The 23,336-nt window shown below is 45.9% G+C and overlaps 1 protein-coding gene across 3 annotated transcripts in view; it reads left to right on the top strand.

Moving 5' to 3' along the window:
* The window catches only part of LOC138447928 (FH1/FH2 domain-containing protein 1-like), a 546,688-nt gene that overhangs the window by 433,983 nt on the left and 89,369 nt on the right, over positions 1–23,336 (top strand). For 2 of the 3 annotated variants that reach the window (XM_069604454.1, XM_069604458.1), the window contains 4 exons: positions 8,720–8,743; positions 14,548–14,601; positions 17,767–17,951; positions 19,327–19,470. In XM_069604454.1, coding sequence (XP_069460555.1) covers positions 8,720–8,743; positions 14,548–14,601; positions 17,767–17,951; positions 19,327–19,470 — 407 coding nt within the window. The remainder of the gene's footprint in view (positions 1–8,719; positions 8,744–14,547; positions 14,602–17,766; positions 17,952–19,326; positions 19,471–23,336) is intronic. The other variant, XM_069604457.1, reaches the window with a different exon arrangement.

The raw sequence follows: 23,336 nt of genomic DNA on the forward strand, positions 1-23,336 counted from the left end.
GTCTAGCGCAGCCCGCACACCTTTTGTATTGGAGATGTTTTCAGTCTTCAGATAAATCCAATACCCGATACCATTTAGGCTGAAATCATGTATTCCATATGGTGCGATGGCAATGAGCCATCTATGGTGGCTCGTTGCAGGAGAGGTCCTTTTAGTGGATGTATCTACACAGTTAGCTACCTTTGTGATACCTGTAACCAGACAAAAGCAATAACGCAATGTATATAAAGTATTTGTTGGTCGTCTTCTGCAAAGATCCTGCTGCACTAATTTCAGTCGGCATTACAATGTGTCTATTTAAAGAAAACCAGGCCAGGAAGCGCAGAGGACGAGTACATCAGGAACGCACTTGTGGTGCCGAAGTTGTGCGGAAGTTAAGCACGCCTGTGCTCGTCTGTACGCAGGACGGGCCATGGACTAACCAAACTGCCTGTAACACCATTAGGAAATGGTCCGTGAGGATCTTCTGTTTTTAGCTCCACAAGGCATGGCTTTACCTCAGTACTACCCCTGCCTCCCGACCCCCAAGTCAAACCTATGACTGTTGATTTTTTAAAAGCCTTGTTTGTTAACGCACGCTCCCTTGTCTCTCATGCAACATTCTGTCAAGATTTTATTACGGAGCATAGCGCAGATCTACTATGTGTATGTGTAACGGAGACATGGTTTAACAATCTTCAGGGACCGTCGTGGTTCAAATGCTGCCCGGGGCCTATGATATTATTTGTCTCGACCTGGAATCGGCTCACCCAGGTGGAGGAATCGATCTTATGTACAAATCTGTATGGATAGCCACTTCGTTACCTTTAACCCACGCAATTAAAATGGAAGCCCTTTTAGTTCGGATTTCCATTTCGGCTACCCAGAAATTGCACATTTTAACCTTGTATTGACCTGCTGGAACTGACTGCTCCTTCTGTACTCGGTTTCTTCAACTAATTGCAAACTTGAGTTTGCAGTTCTCTGGTGTTCTGATTACTGGGGACTTGTTCAGTAAAACTTTGAATATTTACTGTAGAACAGTGGTCATTTAATACAAAAAGTGTTTTTATTAATATGACCCAACACGTTTCGAGAATAATCTCTCTTCTTCGGGGGCAGTTTTTCTAGAAGAAAATCATACAGAACGTTCATCAGTATAAAAATACAAGTAGAGATTTCATTTGAGACCAGTTCGAATGTTTGACAATCATGGATTTAACTCGCATGGATTTGGTTCCACACTACTGCCTCTGATACTTAGGCATCCATCTCTAAATGTGTATGAGTCAAAGGATAAGTGGCCTTGTCTGAATATGAAGTTTCTTTATACTGATGAACTTTCTGTATGATTTATTTTCTAGAAAGACTTCCTTACTCAATTTGATAATGTGAGGAATCCTACTGATCCCTCACTAAAGTCCTGCCTAAAGTCTCCTCTCAGGTGGCCTGGGAAAGGGAGACACTTTCTGATCCTGACCCTGGGGGTGGTGTGCTGCGGGAGGATCACCTGGGAGGAGAAAGGGCGCAGGGGAGTGAGAGTGATACTTGGATTCCTCTGGATAGGATGGCTCAGCAATGCCAAAGTATGCAATGGCTTGTTGTGATAAACATCTTATCCTATGAGATACCCATACAAATAGGGGTGAACCCAATACTACTCTCCTAACCCTGGAGAGAAATCCAAACCCTTTTAAAGTGCAGGAGACATGTAAAGCTAAAAACCTCCTTTAGACCCAAAGAAGTAGTAACAGGAAATGTGTGAATAACCCCAGCATGAAAGAATTAGGTTTTTCGATATAAACAGGGTTAATGGCTGATTCTTATGATGTTCCTTTAAAGGATCTTAAGAGGAACCAACTGGGATTTAAAATCCAACCAGTAGAAATGAGAGAACCTAATTTTACCACTAGGGACTGCAAGATAGTCGGATGAAGAAGAGGGCTAAAGAGGCACAATTTTGTAGGAGTGGTCAGTTCATTAGAGCAGATGGGCCACACCTCAGGGAGACTCAGGAGGCTTAAAAGGACCCCTCAGGTGCAGGCCATAGGGGGAGAGTTGGCATTGTTGGTGGAGAGTAGCAGAAGTCAGCCTCAGAAACAGCGTGGTCCATGCTGGCAGCCCGTACAGAAGCTGGAGGAGCGAGAAGACGCCGGGATCATTACTGGGCAGATATTGCCTGCCATTCCTGAGAGGGTCTGTGCCTCCAGAAATCTGAAGTGTAGAGGAAAGTGTGCAGGAAGAAAGCTTTCCCTCTTGTGTTCTGGTTTGGTTTTCGGGAAGCGTGCAGGAGGCTCTCTCAGGTGGCGGGCGTGCACCTGAGGGCCTCAAGGCTGTCTCCAGTGGCGGGCCTACACCAGAGAGCCTCAGGAGCTCAAGGAGCTCCAAGTGGTAGTGGCGTGGATGAAGGCAGACTTACCATAGAAGTTTGCCGGTTCGAGCGGATCCACAACAGATGAAGTCCTGTGAGTGGCGAGGGGAACAGCGGCACGCGGTTGAGCCGGTGAGTTGAAAGTGTGTGTGTAACCCCGGAGCACTCTGCCCACGTTGATGGATTGGAAACATGAACCGGTGATTGAGCAGCACTTGCATAGAAGCAGAATTATTATAAAGATGCAAAAGCGGCGCAGTCGCGTGTGAAAGAAAGTGAGTCAAATATTATTTGTTGTTTGTGCATACCAAACTATTGTAAAACAGCAGCAGCAAATGTAAAACATCAAACCAGGGAAAAGCAGCTAAACCTTAGTGAATCGAAGCCAAATGACCGGAACTCTGAAAGTGGAGGGAGCATATCTCCTCGACTAGGCGGCAACATAAATGGCTTTCTACTGAGAATAAAATCCAGCTAAAAATGATCTCATTAACCCACAAGGCCTTAAATAATGCTGCTCCTAGCTACTTGATGGACAAAATAAAAAGAAAAACTTCCAATAGACCCAAGAGACTCGCCAACTCCAATTGTTTGGCAGTACCTAGATTCAGACTTGCCAAAATTGGTGGCGTCTGCTTCCCTGTGAAAGCTGCTAACCTGTGGAACGCCCTGCCACCTAACCTTAGAGCTGACCAACCCTTCCCCCATTTCAGAAGGAACCTTATCAAACACATCATCGCCAACAACGACTTAACACCCGAACACTCACAAGCGTAGTCCTACCTAATGCACCCTGACGTGACATCAACCTTTATGTTTATTACTGCTAATCCTGTATATTGTTAACTGTACATTCATGTAAATACGGCAACTCCTTATCTGTACATTCTAGTAATTTGTGTAATATGGCGTAATATTGTAAATTCATTTATATAACATTGTAACATTGTAAGCTTCGCATATACTTGTTGCTGCGCCCGGTAACCTAAGGGTCTGGTGCGCAATATAAATAAATAAACAAACAAACAAACAAACACAGTTTAACCAATATTGCCAACAGCAGAAGAGGTTTAATGCAAAGCATATAAGCCCTGAAACATATTTCCCATATAGTATAAAATGTCTGGTGCAGGTTGGGATACACACACGTTGCCAAAACCAAGGGAGAGGCAGTAAGAGACCCTGTCACTATCAGTATGTGGTTGCTTGTACAGTGGGAAACTAAGGGTGGCAAAAAGGGCTGCCCTTCTGGGAGCAGATATCCAGGAGGAGAGGAGCATCCTTTGCAGAAAAGTATTAAAGAGCATCAATGTGAATCTTGGTTTCCCTGGGAAGTTGGTGAAGGTTTTAAAGCTGAGAATTGTTGAATGTTGTGAAGCTGTTGTAATCTATTATCAGTTGACATTGACCACAAGAGCACTTGTAATAGTGAAAAGCTGTTCGGGCAGGGGAGTATACCTGGATGGCAACCTTCAGGCCAGGCAGGGAAGCAGGCCAAGTGTGGGAGTGCCAAGGTGGTCTTGACACTTTGTTGTTTGTGGAGTTTGAGGAAGAACCATGCTAGGCTGTTAGAAAGAAGTTGAATTTCTTTAAGTTGTGACTGAGACAATCATTGTTGCTATTGAGGAAATGAGAAATTGTTCACAGAAGAAGACTTCTATCAACTCTGAATTAGCCTCGAACTCTGTTGGAACTTTTGTGGCGAATCAGGATTTCCATGTGTCTTAAACTGTGAAGCACAACCATGTATGTACCTGGGAAAGGGGAATTTCGCCCAGGTTATGAAGAGAGACTGTGGACACATTTTGAATTCAATCATTATTGTTTTGAAATGTCATACATTTCCTTGTTTACTTATTATATGTAGAAGTGTGAGGGGCAGATATCCTTTGTTAGAGTGTTTCCTTTAGTTTATTTTAGGCAGGGAAATCCTCGTCAGGTTAGGGATAGTGAGGTGCTTATCCAACCATATACTATATTAAAATGGAATTTGTTGAGAAACCTTCACAACAGTGTCAACCTCCTATTTCTGACCCCTCACAGTAACCAAAGACTAAAGAAGTTCCCACCAGTGACTGCACTAATGCTAGACAACACAGCCCTCCGGTCATTCTAGTATGACCCAATTCATTTAACATGCACTCCAGCATCTGTGCCATTTTACTTCATTTATTATTGGTCCCTTTTCAGATTCTGTTCAAAGTGGTATGGGTATTAATAGCTTTATTAACCTGAACTACTGGGTGCTATGGAAACTCATACCTCATTAAATATTCTTGCCACTCTGATGCCTTTAAATTACTGCTGGTTTATAAAGGCCATAGAATGCTGTGACTTTAATGCATTGGTGATCTAACATACTTCTATCATGTACGGGAAATGAGAACTATAAAGGCTACGCTCTCCAAAATCGATATTGCCTTTAGCGCTGCCCATTAACCACGGAGGTTTCTCTGCTTCTAAAAGCTTTCCAGAGCTTTAGTACACACATATATGTACCTGTGGATGCAACATGACTAGCTGTTTTGGTGGAGGGGCATCAGACCCGTAAGGAACTCATGGTGGCAACAGTTAAGACAGACACAAGTGATTACAGTTCAAGAGTCTTTATTAAACTGTAAAATGGGGGGATAAACACCTAATCTAAACCTAAATCTTAATATGGGAACAAGCTACAACCATCAAATAATAATAATGCTGTCCAAGTGGAGTCTAGTCTAATAAAAAGGGCCTATACTAAGAAACCTATTGCCAATCCTTACCGCTATGTTACAAAATAGTGTGGGATAATGTTCATAAGAAAAGAAAGAAGTGTCCCTTCCCATGTTTTCTAACATGGGACAAGGCGGGGCTCTTGAGCACAACACATTCCTGGCCTTCTCTGGCACAAGCTTACAGTTCCTTTTCCTCAATATCAGGACATTCTGAATCCAAGTCTTTTCTCGTGCAAAGGTCCTTGCCTCAGAAGGCCTGATATGTCAAAACAACAAAACAAAAGTTCCTTCGCTTAATCTTCACGCGGGTGATTATCGTTCACCCTAGAATCCCCCTCAACCAGGCTCCGATCCTTCTCTCAATGATGGCCTCCCTCAGTCGGGCTCAGACCATTCACTCCCTGTGTGCATTCCTTGGTCGGGTTCACTCTTGTCATTACAATGTTCACGGGGGTATTAGTGTTCAGCTTACTTTGCAGGCATCCCTCAGTCGGGTTCACATTAGCAGCAGTAACACTTTGTCACAATCTCATCAGAAAGCGGGGTTCCCGTCCCCTAGCTTGCACTCGGTGTCCCTCCATCGGGTTCACATTTGCTGTAGTTCATAGTTTAACAAAAAGTAATTCCAGACCCCTTAGGTTCTTCCCTTTACCTAAGTCCAGGTCTCAGCCCCCAGTCAGACTTTCCTTTTAAGCCCCCAGTCAGGCTTTGCACAGTTCATTCACTGCAATGTTCTGGGGTGTGTTAGGGTTCACCCCAATTCGCAGGCATCCCTCAGTCGGGTTCACGTTTGCCTCCACAATGTGTCAGATTTTCGACTGTACAAGGGGGTTTGGTGTGACCCTCGTATGGCCACTCTGACACCTTACGCTGGCCTCCCCTAGGGCCTTTTGGTACTTGTTGTTTACAACAGTTCACAGGGCTCTCCCTCTGCCAGGCTCGGATCCTCCTCACCAAGTTCACAAGTGTCTCACCTCTGCCGTGCTCGGACCCACCTCACCAAGTTCACAGGGGTCTCCCTCTGTAGTGCTCGGACACTCCTCACCAAGTTCACATGGGTCTCCCTCTGCCGGGCTCAGATCCTCCTCACCAAGTTCACAAGGGTCTCCCTCTGCCAAGTTCACAGGGATCTTCTTCTGCTGGGCTCAGACCCTTCTCACAAAGTTCAAAAAGTATGTTTTTGGACTCCCAGTCCCAGAATGCACCTGTGATACTTTTGCTCCCACTTCACAACTCCCCAAAACGTCATTCCATGTTTTGGGAGCTATAGGAGCTCCAAGGGGGATGTTTCACTGAGGTCAGGGTGTTACCTCCTGCCCCTCATGTACCTGGGTTTGCTTGCCTGGCCCCAGGGGAGGAGTTCTGCTGCAGGTACTGCCAGGCAACCCCAGGTGCCCCTGGTCTTGCCTTCTGGAAGCACAGCTCTTCTCCACCCTGCAGTTTCCTCTCAAATAGCAGGGCCAGTGTCTGGGCGATGTTCTCCTCCTCCAGGTCTTCCAGGACTTCTGCAGCTCACTAGGGCTCTCTGCTTTTCCCCGGCACCTCCGAGCATCCCGACTCGCTCAGAGTGTGCTTTCCAGCCTACTTTTTATACTTCCTGGGAGTTTTAACTAGAACCAGGTGTGAGTGTTTGGAAGGGAAGGCCTGACTCTGCCTGTCCTCGTTAGCGGGACAGTCTGCTGTACAAAGGGGAGAGTTGATTGTCTGTGTCTGTAGTTGCCTGTTGGTAATCCTTATCCTCCCAATCTCACTCCTCCTCGTGGTTTTAGGGAAAAACAGTGTGGCGGGATTATGGGAGTTGTAGTTTTTCCTAAGAATATTGGAACAACCATGTGGGTTTCTGTCAGGATGAAAGGGGTAACTGTAGTATTGTGTACAATGGGTTGTTGTAGAGTACGGGGTGACACATGTACTTTGCTTCTCTCAGTTCTCCTATGCTTTACTTCCGGTTTGGTATCTGTTGGGATTGGGCGGGGGGGTGACGGTATGGTTCTGAAATGATGTATGGCGACTGAGGGAAGGTCGTGTAGGGGATTGTTAATCCATTGTCCCTCACAGTGAGTTGTATTAACAGTGTTTCTGTGTTGGGAACGGGGGGTTGTGTTCCTAAATATCCTACCATGCAGGATGGGAAAAAGGTGTCACAAGGAAGCGGATACTGTGTCTCACCTTTCCCGGAGCGTAACCCTGGGTTCCCCTACCCAGGTGATCCTCCCTTGCTCGTCCACCCCCAGGGTTGGGATCTGAGAGGGTCAGCCCTTCCCTGTTCTACTGAACAGGGGATTCTTGGGGTCTACTTGCGAGAACACCTTTAGGTTTCTCACAGACGTTATACACCAAGTGTCCCCACCTCAGTAAAATGCTGTGCTGTGCTCTTGGCATGTACCAATGCAATGCCACTGGGTATGTCAGATATAGCAAATTCTCGGGATCTGGCATACAGAACATGGCACAGTGATGACAATAGGCACAGATCAAAACATTTGTAATGCAAAGCCAATTTATTTCTATAGCTTCACCGATTAGAAGTGGGAATGTTTGACCTGCACAGGACGACAGGTCTGCCAGAAGATGTCCTTTGGGTATTACCCAAATTGACCTTTTACAATTGACCTTTTGCACAATTGACCTAATTATAGTGGTCCTAAATGACCTTCTGCACAATTGACCTTTATATTATTTTAGTTATTTTATATATGTATTGGGTTGGTTTTGGATTATAAATAATATAAGGGGATTGGGTGGGGTCTTGCAGGGGTTTTTGGATTGGGTGGGGAGTTGTGGGGGGTTCCCCCCGCATATATGTCCTAATTGACCTTCTAAATTAGATCAATTCTCCTGAGGTCAATTGTGGAAAGGTCAATTAGTATACAACCGTCCTTTGTGCTGCTGCCAGCAGACTCTTTGCTGGCCTATCTCCCCTCACTGCCCACGTGCACTCTGCTAACCCTGCTGTAAGGCAATCATACTAAGATAATTGTTTTCCCAGCAGGCCTGGAACATGCTGTTCTTGCAGAATGGCATTCCTATAATTTTCGTATTCACAGAATGCATGTAATAGAGGGTTGTTAAGGACATGAAACCATGTGTAAGCACACATCGGTCTGGGGGGCTTCAGAACTCCCCAGGCCCAGACCTAGCTGCTGCCGATGGCCCTTGACTCCCCCGCTTTCTCCTTTTGATGTCCATGTTACCATTGATTTTTGTTGATCTTGTTGTTCAGTGTGTACGTATTCCCCATTGAACCGAAGTGGGGAACTTTGTGACACTCCACAAATCTATCCAAATTAAACACAATTGCCTAACTTGGTGAGTAGAGGAGCACAGACGTAGTTTGCGTCTTTCGGGAGATGCTGATGAAATCGTTCTCCTACTAATGAAATGTGTTGTAAATGCCTGAAGTATAGGAAAGGGGCGTCATGGAAGAGAAGAAACTTTGATTTATTCAAGAATGTCCACCCAGATCCTGCTAGAATGTGAAACCTCATGCATGTGTCTTGTGCTGGCTCAAAGCTGAATAGTTCTGCATTGGCAACATTTTCCTTTCGCGAACTGTTCTGAATTTCAAGGTGTTCCTCTTCACTAACCTTATTTTCTTCTCTTCCTACTAAACAAATCTGTCTTTTCTGCTTAAAAGTACTTTTCCTTTTTTCAGACTTCACCAAACGGCTCCAGTTTGGTAAGTGGCAGCAGCTCTTGCTGTGATGTGTGTGAGGTGATTACTCATCGGTATGTATTTCCCCTCCTGTGGCTCTCCCGTTTCCCTTTTTCGTCTTTGTGTACCTGTTCTTGTTGCATGACACATTAACACTTTGCAGCTTGTTAGATGACTGGTCTAGAGCCCTTTGCAACCTATGTTTGGTGGTTTTCATCTGCACTGTGTGAGTGGTTCCACTTTCCAGATTCCTGGCTCATCAGAAAGGAGGCATGCTTACAGGGAATGTTGTTTACATCTAGTGAAAATTGTATTTAATTTAATTTTAAAAAGTGATGCGTGTGTGGGCGACTGGGCACAGGTGTTTGATGGGCAGAGGATGGAGACAGAGTGATGGCCAGGTGATCTAGGCCATTTGTTTGCATAGTATACAACCTGATTTATCTGGACTTTTTTTTTCAGATATCCACACATGGCCTTTATGGACACTTTACTACACCCCCTCGCCCATCACGCCTCAGTACCAAGCCCCATCACCGTGCTTTTTTTTAACTTTACCTTTTTGCCTGGATAAGCTATTTTGGGTTTTAAGGGAGATCTTTCTACGTTTGAAGGATTTCTTTCCGGAAATAGACACAGACGCATGACATTGGTGGTGATGGGGTAGTGAGTGAACCAATGTTTGGGATGGAAAACGCCCTTTGTAGGCCAGTGGTCGAGGAAAAGAGGTGGTTGGGGATGATGAGGGGAGTGGGGGTTCTGCAACCCTTGTCTCTCCAGATGTGTTGGATGATAACTCTCATCAGCTCCAGCCAACATAGTCAATGGTCCGGGATCATGGGACTCTGTCGTAGTCTGGTTCCTTTAATGAAGTACCATGCTGGACTCTTGTCAGTACCTAAGTACTTTTATGGCAGTTCTACAGGCAAGTCTCTTGGACTTACCTTAGACAGAGTACATAGACGGACCCATAAACACACCACTGGACCATCGACACCCCAGAGATTAAAGCAAAAGGTAGACCAGTGGATCGGGATGACACCGATTATTCAGTAATTGTACATTGTAATCAATAAACACAACAAAATAACTCTATGTATAGCTTAAAACAATTAATTCATTCCATCAGCATATCTTTCATGTCTCAAACATTCATTCACAATCCCATACTTGCTCATTATCACATTCCTATATAAAAAAAACCTATTTGGCATCTAATACATTGTGTATTCATAGTACTACACAGAATTTTCTTCAGTTGTAACAATTGTTAGTGACCCAGTCCATAGTATCAGGTGTCGTATCTCATCTGGTTTTTATTTCCCAGATTGTTCACAAAATTGCTGACACGTGTTTTGGTCCAAAAGACCTTCTTCAGGACGTAGGGCAAGATATAGTTGGTCCGCCCTTTTCAAAATCCCCAAGTTTCAACTCTAGGGATAGCGGGTATGACGTTGGATTCAATCCTTCACTGGAATCTATAACCATGTTAGAATCAGTCTCCACTTATTAGTGCAGTACAATATTTTCTTTAGGTGTCCTCAGATATACAGCAGGCGATCAGAGGCTCCACCTTCCACACAATGTTCCTGTATGGATCATTCAGATGTTAATTTGTAGCCTCCGGCTGTAGTTTTGCATACCAGCCGATGGTAATTTCTTAGAATACCGGAATTAGTTTGTATCATTCGTGGAAACCTCGTCAGCACCAACAAACGTTACGCCGGCACGCCATTGCTGCCGATCCACACCCCAGACAGCTCTCACTCCCAACTGTCACCCTTGGAACACTCCCCCGGCACTACATTGACATTTCAGTCTAACATTCCATTCATGCATCCAGGCATACTTGCAAGAAGATCACTACAGAATCATAATCCAAAGCATCTGAGAGCCGTCATTGTGTCTTTTGTTTCCTGGTCTCTCATAGGTGTTTGTTGTTTAGATAAATTGAATAAGCAACGAGGCTTCGGCTTTGACAATTTTGAACATATAAGAACAGGTCTGTGTTGTGTTTGACTAGTTTCGCTTTGCGACACATTGCCGCGTCCCATGTTGTTTTACGAGGTTCATGGTTCTTTGCCATATTGCATGGGTGCATGCTCTCAAAGAAAAGCAGCGGCCATTTTACATCAGCAGAGAATGTGCAAAAGTTATTGTTTTCATATTGGCGATGGAATCAAACTCTGTGTTGCTGGGTGATTGAGGCAAATGTGTCTGTGCATTATGCGCATGTAGGTGGTACTCCACATCTAATGGCAGTTCAGGAAAAGGAACAGTGCTGAAGTGCCCTTGTATCTGGGCTTTGTAAGGGCTCCTAAGCTGATTTAAGATCTGGGTACTTTATTATATTTATATAGCGCAGCCACAGACCCTTAGGCATTAGGGTGCGTAACAAGACGGACAACAGGAAACACAGAGGGGGGAGTAAGAAGTAGGTGAGGTCAGCGTACAGAACTAGTCAGATAGGAGGGCTGGAGGGGACGTGTCCAATCAAGTTACGAAAACAGCCACGTTTTCAGCTTTTTTTGAAAACACTCAGTGAGGAAAGACCGCGTAGCTCGGAAGGGAGCAAGTTCCAAGCTAGTAGTCATTGAGGTGCTTCAGGCAGATTGAGCTTGTCTTTGTCAGTCATATAATGTAGGAAAACCTCTAACCACATCTCTCAGATATTCCCTACATAACCATTTCACACCAACAGTGTGATTTAAAAAAGAAATTGGCTTCTTATATCGTGCTTCCTGCCGGAGTCCAGCCTCGAAGCGTGGGACCGGGATTCACATCTGAGCTGCTCAGCATTGTCTTTCTTCCTGGACAAGCATGTTACCCCTCAGCCATTATCCCAGTCTTTTCCCTTTTTATTTCTTGATGCCTGACACTGTAGTTTCTTTCCTTCTCATGGTTTATAGGGGAGCAACCTCCAAGACCGTACAAAATATGCACGTCATGACCCCTTACTACAGTCGTCATTTTTCACAATCAAATTGTGTATGTTCTCAGTTATATTGAAACCCAGAAACACCTCATGTTTCCTACCCAAAGTTTCATTCTGCACCTGTGGTTTCAGAGGCTATATGTGGATAGACAGATCTGCCTTGTGATGCAAATTGGCCACTGTTCCCTTTTCACAGGGTCGGTGCAATGTTTTTAGGGAAAAAGCATAGGCAACGTTTGATCTCACTGGAACAGCCCATTGGCCTGGTTTCCATAATGCAGACAAGCATTGTTGATATAACTCCAGGAAGCTTTGTTCAGGTGGTCAGCAGTACAGGCCCTCTTTGAATGGTGGTTGTCTTGCAAGGTCTTTTTTTCTCTTGGTACTTGTAAGCATCTTAACCAGAAAATCAGACTCCACCCCTGCAGTGCATAAAGACCTCACACAAAAATATAGGCCTTCCTCCATTGACTCAGAGTTTCTCTCTTAGCACCCACGTCCAGAAAGCCATGTGGTACAGGCAGCCACCTCTTTCAAGGGGACACCGTACCCTACAATTCTACTGGACAGAGACGATAAAAGGGTGGACACCCTGGGGAAGAGAGTCTTCTCGGTTGGGAGAATGGCTCTGAGGAGGTCAACGCCACCTGTGCCTTAGACAAGTTCACGTATACCTTGTGGGAGGTGGTTGCCATGGTGGCGCAACATGTCCCTGAGGGGGAGGAGAGAGGGTTTTCTGAACATCATACAAGATGTGAAGGATGCCATATGTCAGTCTTTACAATCGGGCTTGGACACAGCGGACTGGGTGAGTCGCTCCATGGCTGCTGGTACTTTTCTAAGACAATTTACCTGGCTTAGGAAGTCAGGTTTTGCACCACCTGATGTGCAGTTCAGGCATTTGCACATGTCCTTCAAAGGATCACAACTATTTGGATCCAAAGGTGATGAAAGCCTTGAGAAACCGTAGTTCTCGGAGCTGCAATTCGGAAGCTACATCAGGGTCGATCTGCCTTTTCATCCTCTCAAGCTTGGAAGGGTTGGTCATTTCGTTTTTTACTCCTCTGTCGCAAGAACGAAAGCTCAGTTTTCCCAGAGGGGACAAAGGAGACAGACTTGTGGCTCCAGAGGACGTGGAGACAGAGGCACCGTTGTTTCCCATCCAATCTCACGTAAATCCACCAGATTACCTCCCAAATGAATTACCGTTACCGCCACTTGGTCTGTTGGAATTACCACCTGATTACAAGCGGTCGTGGTGGTGGTGGTGGTGGTGGTGAAATCCCCATATTGTGTTATTCCATTGAACTCAATGGGGCTTTTTTGGCGGAATTACCGCAGTGGAATTTCTGCTGTGGTAATTACGCCAATTCTGATGATTTTACGGCAGTGAGTGGGACAATTTACCTGCAGGATTTTTCTGGAGGTAAATCCACCACTCCAGGCCCAAACTCATAATTTGGCGTAGTGGTAAAGTTGGCGGTAATGGATTTACTGCCAATTTTACCACTTACCGACATACTTGTAATGAGGCCCATTGTTTCTATCGAACCAAAACTCCTGTTTTTTTTGTTCAGCTTCCGTGGATCAATTTTGAATGTTCACAAAACGAATGAAGTGAGAGGTGAAGTAATAGTGGTGCTCTGAGAGGGCGGTGCCAGGCCTACCCCTTTACTCTCCATTGTCATTGGGCTGTGGACTGGGGAAGTAGGTGAATCGCAGGTGCTTACGCCACAAGATCAGTGGCCTTTCAGTGGATGCAGTGTCCGCCATCTTTCACATCAACAGGGGCTCAGCTCCGCTCACCACGATCTTGGTGTCCGACCCAAGATTCAGAGGTCTTTGGGGTATTCTTCGAGTCACTGGCTCACCCAATGAGTCTATTTATGAGCATCATGTGCAAACCGTCTGTGTGGGTACATGGTCCATCTATCCAGATGTTATTTAAAGTACTAAAGGGATCATGGAAAACAATGATATTAGAAGGACACAATAGGAAAGCCGGCATAAGTGCATCAAAGTGAGGCCTACCGTCAAGTATTTGCAACCACTTGTGATTTCCTTGTATCTTACCAAAGTTCACAGCTACAAAAGTCCTGATTCAACATCACATTAGATTCTGGTCTTGGCCCATGGATTGAAGCACTGCTCTGTGCTTAGATCACTGCGTGCATGCTTTGTTGAAAGACTTTAAGGTGAGGGGACCAGTGTCCACAGAGCACAGACTTAGGAATGTACTGGTCCTACAACAGGCTTTTAGTGGAAGGATAAAGTAAGCTGTGTTCTTGTCTTATCAGTCACAATTCCTACAATGCCTCTTGATCTTTGTGTTTAAACATTAAGTGTTGGGGCCATGGTGAGAAAAATGTCACTTGAAGTCTGCCTCTTACTGTAGAAAACTACATATTACGGTTGAAGAAGATTGTACAAGTTCAATTCAGGAGGTAAAGTACAAAAGTCCCAGAATTTAAAATGCTGCTAAAAATGATAACGGAATCCGGCAAAGGGCACTAACATTTTCTGCTGGAATCAAATTTACAAAACCACCCTGAAGTCTACTACTGTGAAGGCTGGTAGTCGTTTTCCGTAGGTGTTGGATTCCGAGTCTAGCCCGCAAGTCGCCCGTGGTCCATTTATATTTGAACTTGCAGCCAAGCGTGAACAGTATTTGCATGGTTTTTCTAACCCAAATTGTGGCATGCAATGTCATGAGCTACGCCTGCACCTGTCATGTCGATGCGGATTGTCCACCCATCCTTCGATGGTCATTGGGGAGATGGTGACTAATTCCAGCAGGTGCCGCCCTCTTCAGTCGCTATGGGCATGTCGTGGGCTACAGCACTAACAGAAGGACACAGTTGCTCTTTCTGCTGGTAACTCCTGTCTTCTGCAGGGAAGAGGAGAAGCACCCATCATATGGCGACAAGCCTATTCTGAGAAGATTTCAGTAAGTATTGCTGTGACAAGAGTGAACTGAACAGGTTTTTTTGTTATTTATTTTTTATCGTCTTTAATTGTGTAGCTGTCTCTAACACATCCAGAGGTGTGACTTTAAATGAATATGTGATAGTTCTAGTGCTTTGCGGGCTGGAGCCATGGATACCACCTGACAAAGAATTGCAGACCCTGCTTCACTCTAATCCTAATACACTGGCACCTATGTTGGCTCTTCTTTGGCCAAGTCTCATCATTAGTCCTATTGCAGCAGGGCGGGTTACTTGCATGCCGCCTCATCTCTTGATTTCCTCATTGCAGATGTGCTTGCCTCCTGCTCCCAGCCTGATGTATGACAATAGGTTAATATCCCTTGATGAAGTGCTGCATAGGAAGGATTGGGGTTATCAAAATATTGAAGAACACTGTTCCAGGCATATTAAGCCGTACTAAATGGGAAACACCATGCTGTCAATGGTTTACAAAAGATGCAGGTTTTTATTTTTGGTATTTCTCCCCTCGCCATGTTTCCAGTTTTTCATAACCAACCAGGGGCACCAAATATGCAATGGGTTGTTCATGTCTTGGAATCCTGACTTAACACAGCAGCAAGGAATGGGGGGAAAAGTGTGTTCCGTTAAACTGGAGTTAAATACCATTTCAAGAATAGTTTCAATCCGTTGTCTTTTAATCTGTGTTCAGAAAGAGGAGAACAGGCTCTATACCATAAGTCTGACCTGTGATTGGAGTGCTAAGTTCCTCCACATGTTTAATCACGTGTCTGTGGAAAGCGTGATTGGCTGCTGCGATATCCAATGCTCCAATGGACCATAAAAAAAACTATCCCCTTTGAATGCAATCAACACTTTCCATATGAGATTTAGACTTTCCTATATAGTTAAACATGTTCACAAATAACCCTGCCGATGGCTTTTTGAGCCAATCACCAGTCTGCTATCAGGCAGATATCTGTGCTGCACTATACGGGAGGTAGAACTATTGCTGTTGAGGAAACTCCTTCTCCCATGTATGGTTCCTATGGGGCTTGAGAATGGGTTCCTGTTTGACTCCTTGTTTCACCTGCTGAATTCTCCTTCTTAAATGCTGTAACAAACCTATATGATATCTGTTGCGAGGGTGCATTGTGGAATCAGGAATGTCTTATCTGCCTATGTCCACCATTTCCTTATGTAATGGGGATAGTCGCAGGCGTGACATGCAGCCACAGTGGTCCAGTGTGCTTATCCTGGATGAGGGTGGGAGGGACCTGCTGTAAGAGCCCTTATCTGCTGTGGCAGCATGGAATGAGGAGTCTGACCAAAGGGAGGCATACTTTTGGCTATGGACTTCTATTAAACAATAATAAAACCTGCCCATCCCTAACTGGAGGTGTTTTACCTACCTCAAACAAACTCAAACTTGGGCCAGTCAGGAAGTCTGTGTAGTCGAAATGAAATGTTCCATCCAAGTCAAACTCCTATCCTATCCCTACCACTATAACACAAAACGACTAAGTAAGAGTCTCTCCACAACCCAGGAGAATGACTCACTTCTCCCTGGCATACGTCTTTCAAGTTCCAGGGCTTTTCAAAGTTCAACACAAAACGAATGCCTCTTCCTGCTTCCAGAGACATCCAAAGTCTAGGAGAAAGACTCCTTTCTCCTATCTGACGGGTCACGCTTCTCACACTTATCTTCAGGTTATTTTATTCTCAGCTTTCTCATGAAGTCACTCTATTTCCTCCTAGGGTTGTTTCTTCTTTCTATCTCTACAATGTTCTTTAACTGGCCTCCACTGGGACATGCTAGTGGCTCCCAAGCCCTCTCTGATTCTTCAACTGTACCAGTTTGTGGAGCTGTCCTGTTGGTTGTCTCACAAAATGGTTCACTACTGGTTCGCTTTAAACTTCTGCTTGTACTTTCTCACGGTTTCCCCAGCTCCCTCCCAAACTTTCAACTGTTCCTGTTACCTGCTTCCTGTTGAGCATTGCACTGGTTCTGCCTGGGACCATGCTTCAATATTTCTTCTCCTTCTTCACTTGTGTTGGGCCAGGTTGACTTTGCTACCTAATACCGCTGGTGGCTCTGGTCCTAGTTTCGGACTCGACCGTCCACCCACTACAAGTCACACAGCCACCACAGGTCTGAATGCTTCTCATATGGTTTCCTCTGCGGCAGGCTCATGTTGGTGGTCGAAGTGCAGTTTTTGGATCGCTTAGTCCACCCACCATAGGTAGCTCCACCACAATCGCTTCTCTCTACTTCAACTGTTCTGGCCTCCAGTCGACTGACAAGACGCTTTCCAGGCCTCTTGTGGCACTGCTTCTCTCTCCTCCACAGCCTTTCTTCAGGTTCACGAAGCCCAGTTTCAACCTCGCTGGCTCCTAGTCAGCTTCTCAGCTTCCTGACTGCTCCTTTTAGATGTCGCTCTCCTTGTCCATTCTTGCTGTTTGTTTAACCCCTTAAGTGCCAATGACGGGGTATCTCATCTTTGGGATTACCTCCCTGTTGCCAAGGACGAGATACCTCATCCATGGCACTGAAGGGGTTAAAAAGCCAGATTTTCCGCAGCGCAGCGTCAGCCTAATTGACAACAGCTGGTTGAATAGTCTGCATGCTTTGCGGAAGCGTTTGCGAGTTGTTCTTTGCCCCAGTATTTATCAGGAGAATGTCTGACCCGCTATAGTAGCACATAGTCCCTGACTCAACCCTATGTATGGAAGGCTTGGGTGATGGTATTGCGGGGCCTTGTCTCCAGGAGGGGAGTTCCTCCCCATGAGGTCCTCCCGCATGTTACCACCCGTAGGGAGACCATCGGTTAGCGGCCTCCCCACCCTAGTTTTATGGAAAGGGTCTCCCACCTGGGGAGAAGTGACACCATCTAAAGGATTATCACACTGCTCAAACAAAAGCATTTGTGAGAGCCATTTTAAACACATCACTAGGGTTTTATTTACCTGTACAACGTTGGTCTTAACCTTTCAAGAAATTCAGGGGTTTTAAGATGATTTTTGGCCCACGTCGCCCGTCACATGAACCCCAGCACGCTCCCATTGGAAACAAATAATCACATGGAGAGAATGGCTGCAGTATTGTGGCTGTGATAACATGACTGGTCCATGTTACTTGTACATGTTTGCTCACACTTTCAAATTTGCTTGTGTCGTTTATTTTGCAGAAACCGTTTTTTGGAAAACCTTGAGGCTGCTCAGCTTGAGAAAATGTCTGCCTTAGCGAAAGGGCGGCAGGAGATACTGGCCGAAGCCTTGAAGGGGGGCGATGGATCCATGGATGTTGAGGGTTCCTCTCCAGAGGATGCTGGGGAAAGTGTCCCCTTCGCACATCTGAGGACACCCAGTCAAGGTACGTTGGTCATCATTCACTGCTTGTGTAGAACACCTCGGAATCAAAAGAGACAAAGGCCTTTATTTGGAATAGTTTTAGAATCACATTGACACAAACAGTTGTAATGTAGTACTTGCCGGGTGTTGTAGTAAAAGAGCACGGAATTGGGAGCCATGGTGTATCAATGGTTTAACTGAGGTTGTGATTTAATCCTTAATCCAGTAAGGCAGTGTGACTTGGTCGCAGGTCCTGAGTGTGTATAAGAGCACAGGGTCATCTTTGTGGTTTATTCATCACTTTCTGATACACAAACCTCTTCCTTTTGTGGCCTACTAGAACGCAACTGATTGGCCGCACTATCCATGAGCAGCACCATGGTTAGTTTAATTCTGGGGGGCGTAGCATACCATCCTACTCTAAGTCTCCTTCATAGCGTCCCTGCACTAAAAAGGAAGCATAGCAATTGCTTGGCTGGACGTGGAGTGTAAATTACCTGGAGTGCTGAGATTTCAACCCTGTTCCTTTCACCCTTTCACATATTTCACTGACTTGCATGCTGGGAGATTACAAGAGCATGAGAATAATTTTAAAACACCAACCAATGTGTTTTCCCTGAAGAAGCGCATTTAGGTGTGCATCCAATCCCTCACCAACGGAGTCCCACCCATCAAACACCTTCCTATGGCCCCTAACTCCAAATCCTAGCCCTCAAAATCTTCTTCTTCGCCCTCCCACCTCTGCTCTGTAATGGGGGATTTAACCCACCACACCCTCCTCCAAAAACTCTGTCCCCTCTCTCCTCCACAATGTCCCCATAACTCTCAACTGTGCTCCCAGTGGGGGGCGCCACTCACTATGCCCCCACAATCAACAGTCCCTGCCCAATGCCCCCTAAACCCACTCGATTACCCCACGCCCTATGTTCTCCTTGCTTTTCCTCCATGCTGCACAGCTCTCCTTGTCCTGCCTCCGCACAGCGGACACTAGACATAGGAAGCAGACACGCTTTCGATGGCCCTGTGCCCATCGCGCGGAGCAGTCGGTGCGCCACTCATCCGATCATTGGGATTTGCTGGAGATGGATTTGGTCAATCTATCTTTACCGAATGTGGATACATCCCTTTTATCATCTGCACGTATGCAAAATAAAGGCAACATGATCTGCGAGCACCCTTGAATATTATTTATTTCCAAGAAACGCAATTTGAATACAGAGGAGACTAACCTTCATCCACAAGGATACATGCTCCTGGAAGTCAGGACAGGTAGAGGTTTTTAATGTGGGACTGCACCGCTCTGCCACCCGCCTTTTCTCTTATTTGAAGGGGTGCCTTAATTTCCATTTTCTATTCTTTTGCGACTAAGAGTTTATTTATTTTTAAACATCTTTTAGAAAAGGAAAACCTGAGTAAAAAGGAAGAGGAGAATGGTGCTGTGAATGAAAAGGAGCCGTGCTCCGCTTCCAGCAGCTCTTCCGCCTGCAGCACGCTGGAGCGGGAAGAGAAGCAGGACAGGCGGGAAGAGGATGCAGACACAGGCAAGAACGCGTTTTATTTATGTTGGGCTTTTCTCTGTTTAATATTGTTGTGCTTCAAAGTGCTTTGCATTGTGAACGTCCAGCGATGCAGTTCAGGCAGTTTGCCTTGATGTTAATTGAGAACAATCTGTTTCTTCTGCTAAGTAAGCTGAGCTGCCCCAGGCGTCTTCCTTTAGTCTTAAGGGCACAGGGTTTTATCGCACCAGTGGCGAAGTGTCCCTTTATCCTTCTGAAGTCAATAGTGTGAGTGCTACAAAATCAAGTACTTAAAAGCAGGAGAAATCTGACATGAAGTGTTGTATGAAAAAAGCATATCATCATTATTGTGACAGTTGGTAATGTCGCTGCTGGTAGGCCTCTGCAGGAGGAGGTGGTGTTGAGCCTCCAAGTCACCGGTGAAAAATGGCTTCTGCCAGAAAGGAGCTTTAGGTTTGCCTATGGAAAATAGCAAAGCTCCCATTTCAGGTTGGCAGAAGCATTCCTAAAGTTTGAGTTTCAAGTAAAGGCTTCCAGATGGATGTGCAGTTCTGCTTAATCAATGCGTTTAGGTGGGCAGAACCAGTGAATCCTTTGGCCAGTGCTCGCACCTTTGTGTATGTTATGGTGCCTTGCATTTGTATAGCGCCTCCTACCATAGATTGTCATTGAAGTGCTTTTGCCTGTCAGAGGGGTAAAAGAGGAGTATGATGGAACATTCAGTAATGGTAGGGAGGATGGAGGAGCAAAGACTGATAGATAGTTGGTATGAGGGCGAGGGATAGGTAAGGTGTCGTGCAATCTCTGACATTCCCAAGGCAGCCCTGTAGGTGATTGATGTTTGTCCCCCTTGGTTTCACTTCTCTATTTTGTTTGTGTTTTTCTCCCTCTTGTGTGTGTGAATTCTGCCACATAAACCAGTCAACAAAATGAGCGTCATAGTGAACTGTAGGAGTTTGTCAGAAACATTTGACTGATGCGAGTAGTTTCATAGTTAAACAAAAAACTGGTATGCTAGAGTGGCATCCAGGTAGCAGAAGTAGGGTAGAGAAGCAATTCTTCAGCTGGACCCCCGGTAACTGGGTGCATCCTCTACTTGACCGGTAACTCACAACTAGGCCTTCATGCACAAACAAAGGAAATTATTGTATGGTCTGGTATGTATTGAGAAGAGGACCGTAATGCTAGTGACACATTGCTCCCTGTTGCTTTTGCACTTGGGGGGACACCGGGACTCTGCAGTGGGCAACTTGGAGGAGGTCAATGAGGAGGGTACCCAAGAGACTCCCAGTCACTCTTGTGTCATGCTCTCAAAAGTAATGTTCTACCACACCTCCAACTGGGACAATCGGTATTCGGGGTAAGTGACTCCTTTTCCCAATCGCTTCTACAAACGTCCACCCAAACGACTTGTCATGCACATGGTTCCCATTTTATGGAGACCTGTTTGGGTACCACTTCAGTTAGTCCTGGCTTCAGCGTTCTGGCGCATGAGTGCAGCACTTCGTCTTGTGATGACTTGTAGTTCTCTGATGAATACACTTACCGTGTTCTGAAAGGGTTGCAGACTACCATGGAGGCACTTTAAAGACACATCTCCTCAATATCACTCTTGCCCCCATCCAACACCCAAAGACCACATGCATACACCCCTTGGTGCTGATCAATGCTCGCTCAGTAGTCGCTCACGGTGCAGAGATATCGTCTATCTTGAACTACGAGCTTGACTCCCTTCTAATTACTGCAACCTGGTTTACACCCACCCCCATGTTTTTGATGTCCTCTCACCCCCCGACCGGCTACTGCAGCCAACACACTGACGGGCCATAAAGAGCAGGAGGCAAAGTGGCAACCATCCACAGGAGCATTTGGCCATGCTCCATCATCCCCTGTCCCAGAAGAAGCTTGTTTGACTCAGTTGACTGAGGGTTCCCTTTTATCGCTTAAGGAATCCCTAACCTTCCAACTCATCCACAGACCGCCTCACATGAGCGACTCCTTGTTAGATGATATCTCCAACTTGCCCTCCTGTGCCAAATTAGCACAGACTTATAATGTTCTCAGAGATTTTAACATCCCTGATTCTCACACTGACAACCACACTGGAAGTGCACTTTTCCCACTGACTGGATGCATGGACCTTTAGCAAATTGCGCTGTCTAACCATACAACAAAGGCAACAACATAGACCTAGCCTTTCCATCATCCTCCCTCATCATCTGTGCAGACCCTATTACATTTGACTGTCTGACCATGCTGCCAGCCCACCACCACTCACCCACTCGACCACGGCTGACAAAGGCCAGGCTAAACACCCGCTCCATCTGCACCGCTCTTTCAAAACCTTCCCAGTCAATGAGCTATAAGCAAACAACTCTGCTCTGAAACTGGTGCATTCTCATACCCTCATAAATACGCCACACTATGACCAAGCCATCATCCCCTTGGTACACCACCTAGCTTGCCTCCAACAACTGCTCAATTGGAGCCCTTAAGAAACTATGGCACAAAAAACGTAACCTTGGAGATCTCACAAACCTCAAATCTCTCAGTAACAAAGCACAGCATTGGGACAGCCACCATCCAGGTGAAATATGATGCCATTCAAATGATGGATAAGGGCGACTCATGCCTTCTCGTCCTCCTTGACCTCTCGGGTGCATTTAAAACCGTCGACCACTGCATCCTCCTCACCAACTGGACGGATTCTCTGTCACTGTACTCAATGGTTTACTCCCAACCACCAGGCTATCCGGATGCAAACATCGGGCCTCATTATAATGTTGGCGGTACGGTGTGAACGGCACCGTTCCGCCGAATTACAATTTCTGCTTGCGGGTGCCTATAAGCCCACCAGGTCTGACCTGGCAGGCTGTGCGGCACCCGCAAGCATAACTCGTAATTGTACCGGCACCGTTATCAACTCGTAATGGGCCGGTAATTGACCATTTGCGGGTGGCGGTGCCGGTATCAATTTTGGTGGTAGCCGTGCCTGTAAAACGGGCATGGCTAACGATAAGCTCGCATTGAGGCCCATTGTCTTCTAACCAACTCTTTCTCTTGCGAAGTCCCCCAAAGCTTCTTCCTTTCAATGATTTATTTATTTTATTGGGCATTTGTAAGGCGCTTATACAGCAAGAATTATGTTTCAAAGAACCCACAAGGCAAAAGGGAAGGGAACAAGGGAACAATAAAAAACAATGGAATACAAAATGACAGCGAAAAGCAAATGACAACGGCAGTCCTAGTGAAGAGAGAGAGGGGCCGGGGGGACTGGGTAAGTACTGGAGGGTCCCGCAGAGGGGGGAGTGCTAGAGAGTTGGTTGCAAGGCAACAGGTAAGTGCGAGGCAGTGACCACCTGGTAAGAGTGGGGTCCCTTGCCAATACAGTAAGTGCAGACCTGAGAAACGCGACAGGGCAGTGTGGGCCAGAAGGCAAGTGCAGGGTGGATGCTGCAGGCGATTGGACAGAGGACCAAGACCCAGTAGAACACATAAGGTTCCAGGCTGCCAATCTCAGTGACTGTGGGATTTCGCACGTGAGGGAAAGAGGGAAGGAAGAGGAGAACAGGAAAGTCTTGAGATGCTTGCAGAACTTGACGAGATCTTGCTCAAGACGCAGAGAAAGAGGGAGGCTGTTCCAGAGGAGGGAGCCAGCCAAGAAAAGAGAATGGCTGCCTGCTCTATGCTTGGAGAAGTGCTTGACAAGCAGAGAGTTGAAGCCAGAGTATTGGAGGGATCTGGAAAGAGTATTGGGTGGAAGCGAGTTGCAGATAGCATGGACCCTGGCCTCAGACCACCTTATGCTTATAATGCAGAGGGATTTAAATTTGATCCTTGCAGCAATCGGGAGCCGTTGGAGAGATTTTAGGGTTGGAGAGATATGGTCC

The sequence above is a fragment of the Ambystoma mexicanum genome, chromosome 1p, assembly GCF_040938575.1.
Source record: "Ambystoma mexicanum isolate Mex_15411 chromosome 1p, UKY_AmexF1_1, whole genome shotgun sequence".
In the NCBI taxonomy this organism is placed as follows: Eukaryota; Metazoa; Chordata; class Amphibia; order Caudata; family Ambystomatidae; genus Ambystoma; species Ambystoma mexicanum.